Genomic DNA, 4,389 nt, shown 5'->3' with positions numbered 1-4,389 from the left:
ATATATATATATATATATATATATTATTGTATTATATAACAGTTAAAAAAAACAATGTGTGCCTGTGGACACGTCGTTATTCAAATCTTGTTGTATCTTTTTGAAATAAATTACAAAATTCTATGAATAGGACGAATCCTATATTATAAGAAAAAATATAAATGTTACCTAAAACTTTATGTATTATTTATTCGATTAAACTATATACAATTTAACACTTATATACACATCAAATTTTGTCAGAAAAAAAGAAGATATAAATTTTACGAAAAAATGATGTATATATTACTTTCCTTTAGATTCTAAACTATTAATTATATCTATTAAGATTTTCACTTGCATATCATTCTGCAATCTATCCCCGAGTTCTTCCAATTCAGCACCTCCTGTCATAAATAATTTTAAATTATGCATCGTCCCATTTTCTAATCTGTGATCTGTAATACGATCTTGATTATAATTATATGTTCTTATCTTTTCATTCCTCAATCTTAGGCCCATTTGCTTTTTACGCATATCGCTAACAATCCCAATTTGTTTATTCAATTCTTGTTGATATAACATAGTTTTAAGCTTTAACAACGCTAATTCTTTATTTTTCAATTGTGATCTTTGCGTTTCGCAAGTTACCATGACACCAGTCGGACAATGAGTTATTCTCACTGAAGAATCAGTCGTATTAACATGCTGACCACCAGCACCTGATGCTCGCATTGTTTCTATTTTCAAATCCTTAGGATTTAAATTAATTTCAATATCTGTAGGTTCTGGTGTAACAGCAACCGACACTGTACTAGTATGCATACGACCAGATTTTTCAGTTTCTGGTATCCTTTGTACTCTGTGTACACCTCCTTCGTATCGAAACTTTTTGTAAGCTAAATTACCTTTTAATAAAATACTGGTATGTCTCAAACCACCTTTGTCGGTTTTATCAAACTCCAATAATTCATATTCTATTCCTAAATAATTAGCATATCTTATATACATTTTGTAAAGATCTTCGACAAAATGCATAGCTTCTGTACCACCAACACCAGCTGATAATTCAAATATGATATTGTTGTAATTTTCCTTATCGAGATCATACCAAATTCTATTCAATAACTTTTCATCAAGATCATTTAATTGTTCCTTATACATTACCTCTTCTTCTTCGGCTAACTTTTTCATTTCTTCATCTTCTTTGCCTGCAGAAAGATAAATTTTGAATAATTATTCATATCAACTCTACACAGTGTGGCAACATTAAAAATAAATAAAATTATAAGTTTATATTAAAAATTGTTACTATTTACCAAGTTCTTGCAAGTTTTTAATATTTTCTATAATGTTGATGCGTTCATTCAATATGTCACTCATAGATCTCACATCAATTATTTGGAATAAATTATTCTCCTTCCATCGGTTACTCTTATAAATGTCGGAAAGATAATCTAAATACTTTCTAATACTATTATTGGAAATAGGTAAATTTAAACGTAATGGCAATGCATTGCTTGACAATAAACGAAACAATCCTTTGAGGTTATTAAACCTATTTAGATCGATCAGACACGAATTACACCTTTGCAAAGTTTCATAAATTATTACACTTTTTCTATAAATGTTAAATCTTTGCGAACAGATCGACAAAATCATGATCGTATTCGTAATTATACAAATAAATACAAAACGAATGTACTAATGCAAATACAAGATATCAAAAACTACCGCTAGTTCTGTGACCTAACTTAACTACAATAAAAAAAATAATACAGAGATCATTACTATGTTGATGCATTGCATAAGAAGAAACGAAACAATCCTTTGAGGTTAAGTAATCTATTTAAATCGTTCAAATACCAATTTACACCTTTGTAAAGTATCATAATTATTACACTTTTTTATAAACACTAAATATTATGAATTACATTGAAAAAATCATTATCATATTCATAATTAAAAAAATATATGCAAAATGAGTATATCGAAACTAACAGGAAATTTCAAAAATTACCGCCAGATTCGTGACCTAGTATAACCATATAAAAAATATTGCAGAGAGCGCTTAAAGCTATAGTATCGTCTGCTTAACAGTGTCGACAAGATAAATTCGTTGGTGTATAATTAAAAAATTTGGTACAATCAATATATTATTTATAACATATATACATATACATATTTATTTGCTTACTTGTACGTCTTATGAACGATATAGAGCTTTTTAAAATTCATAAAAAAAATGCATTTCACGCAAATTCCTGATTTCAATTTGATCGTTTTATGTTTCTTATAATCTGAACTTACAATTAGTAGAATATTACGAGTTAAAAATCGTGTATTGAAAACATCGAATCTTTGTTAGTAGGAGCATCAATTTTTTCAGGTTTGATAGATCAATCATTTGTTTCTTTTTTATTAAAGTTTTTGAAATTAATAATGATCATTAGTAGTATAAAAAAATAATTAAAGAATTAGCATTTGTTTTGAAGAAAAGAAAAAAAAGAAAAAACAAAACAATTCGCTAGATGGTGCATGCAAAGCTAAGGCAAATAAATGAGAACGAAATGCATGACGGTTTGCTTTTACGTTAGATTTTCACTCACTAAACTAATATAAATAATTAATGTTATTTGAATTGGCACGAAGGGACACGTACGCCAATAAGATTTGTATACAAATTATTTATCTGGAATTATCTTTTACCTTAGAAATTATTCTTTCCGTACAAATCATTCTAAAGATAATTCTATTTGATTTCCTCCACAATTTTAAGAATTCTTGATAAAATTTATCGAATAGAAAAATAAATAAGAAGAAAAATGATAAATAAAAGATCAAGTGAACCAATCGAAATTTACAAATGTTTAAAACATAAAACAATCGATAAACTGCAGAAACATAAAATGATCTAGAAATCATCTGAAATTATCTCTTTACTATAATAAAAATTCTAAAAGTAAACATAAATTAAAACATAATTTTATATAAATAATCTTGATAAACAATTTCAAAAAATCAGTAGTGTAATTTAATGAATAGAAATCGAAATATTGTAACGAAATGGATTCTGCGATTAAACATCAAATAAAAGCTCATTTTATTTGACTTGTCTCCATAATTAAAAGTATCATTAATAAAAATGTTTAAAAAAGTCAATGAGGGAAAAGGTAAAGGTTAGTTTTGAAAAGGGAGTAAGGGAAAATTGCAATGAGTAAATAAGAGAGAGAGAGAGAGTGAGAGGGAGAAAGAGAATTTTAGGGGGAGGAAAATGTGTGAGAGTAGAGGGGAAGACGAAAGTGCATGAAAATTTTGGAAAAATATTTGTTAATTTCTTATTGGCTCTTTCGAAAGTAAAGGAATGTTAGGTGCAATGAAGAATTGCAAAGAATAAAAACGCTAAATAAGAATAAGAAAAGATAAAAGAAAAACGAAATTGGAGACTTGGGAAGCTCAAGAGAAAGATAGTAAGTGAGTAATATAAAAGAGAGAGAGAGAGAAGTATATATATATTTATATATATGTAGAAAGAGAGAGAAAGAAATAGGTAGAGGGAGTAAGAAAGATAGAGAGAGAGGGAAGATACATGCGCGCGTACACACACACACACGTGCATATGGCGGGGCAAGCGTAGAACAGCGAACTGTTACGAGCGAAGATAGTATTTTTCGTTGAAATTAATTCGATGAAGATTTATCCAAAAAGATATTACTTTTTTCAACAATAATTGTTGGTAAGTAATTTTTAAAATATTTAATATAACGTTTATATTATTCGTTGAATCGAACGAAGTAGGGTCAAACGATAGAATAATATTAATGATTTCGATGCCTGTTCTAAATAAAAAAAAATTGATTTCAATGTATGATGTTGCAGGCTCTATCTTTCTCTCTTTAATATTATAACGCAAGAAAACATGGAATCGTACGATAATCGGACTGTGGAAGGTGGTAAGTTTCGTTTTTTATTTAATTTTAAATTAATTATTTATTTCTTTTTATCTTTTCTTCTTTGATATCAAGAGAATTATTAATTATTCTAATCGTTGTGTATATAATATTTTGTAATTATATAACGATGGTTGATTTTTCGATAACAATTAAGTCAAAGAGATTTAGAATTTTGATTTAGTAACCTTAAGTCTTATAGGCAATACTATTTTGTTTTTAAATAATAATCAATCGAAAAACTTTGAAATAAATAAACATTATCTGGAAAGTACTAGATAAAGTTTCAACGAGACGTTCGAGTATCGTTTTAATAATTACGGTCATAGAAATATCACCTTTTCAACTTTCTTTTTTATACATAATTATGGCCACCTCGTGAATTCATTATCTCCTTTAATTTACATACTTTTTATACATAATTATATTCGCAGGTATCCATAAATGAATATATGAATAT

At 27.3% G+C, this 4,389-nt stretch overlaps 2 protein-coding genes across 2 annotated transcripts in view; one reads left to right on the top strand and one right to left on the bottom strand.

Annotated features, from left to right (window-relative positions):
* Window positions 1–164: 164 nt before the first annotated feature.
* On the bottom strand, window positions 165–1,756 carry LOC106793411 (peptide chain release factor 1-like, mitochondrial). Its single transcript, XM_014760310.1, has 2 exons — window positions 1,299–1,756; window positions 165–1,190 (listed from the first exon to the last, which is right to left on the bottom strand). The coding sequence occupies exons 1-2, from the start codon at window positions 1,639–1,641 to the stop codon at window positions 286–288; spliced, it is 1,248 nt and encodes a 415-aa protein (XP_014615796.1). The 5' UTR covers window positions 1,642–1,756; the 3' UTR covers window positions 165–285.
* A 1,751-nt stretch (window positions 1,757–3,507) lies between these two features.
* Window positions 3,508–4,389, top strand: part of LOC106793388 (scm-like with four MBT domains protein 1) — a 4,625-nt gene continuing 3,743 nt past the window's right edge. The window contains exons 1-2 of the mRNA XM_014760281.1: window positions 3,508–3,715; window positions 3,859–3,932. Of these exons, the coding sequence (XP_014615767.1) occupies window positions 3,899–3,932 (34 nt within the window). The 5' untranslated portion in view covers window positions 3,508–3,715; window positions 3,859–3,898. The remainder of the gene's footprint in view (window positions 3,716–3,858; window positions 3,933–4,389) is intronic.

This window comes from Polistes canadensis, unplaced genomic scaffold, assembly GCF_001313835.1.
Source record: "Polistes canadensis isolate GaletaPanama2010 unplaced genomic scaffold, ASM131383v1 scaffold_13, whole genome shotgun sequence".
Lineage (NCBI taxonomy): Eukaryota > Metazoa > Arthropoda > Insecta > Hymenoptera > Vespidae > Polistes > Polistes canadensis.
The sequence above is the reverse complement of the archived record's forward strand: the minus strand, read 5'-3'. Positions and strand labels throughout refer to the sequence as shown.

What these genes read in the sequence shown, in the direction of transcription:
- LOC106793411 (XM_014760310.1), bottom strand. Translation starts at nt 1,641, where the DNA reads ATGATTTTGTCGATCTGTTCGCAAAGATTTAACATTTATAGAAAAAGT. An exon ending in TAAAAACTTGCAAGAACTTG is followed by an intron (nt 1,191 to 1,298) that starts GTAAATAGTAAC and finishes ATCTTTCTGCAG; the next exon opens with GCAAAGAAGATGAAGAAATG.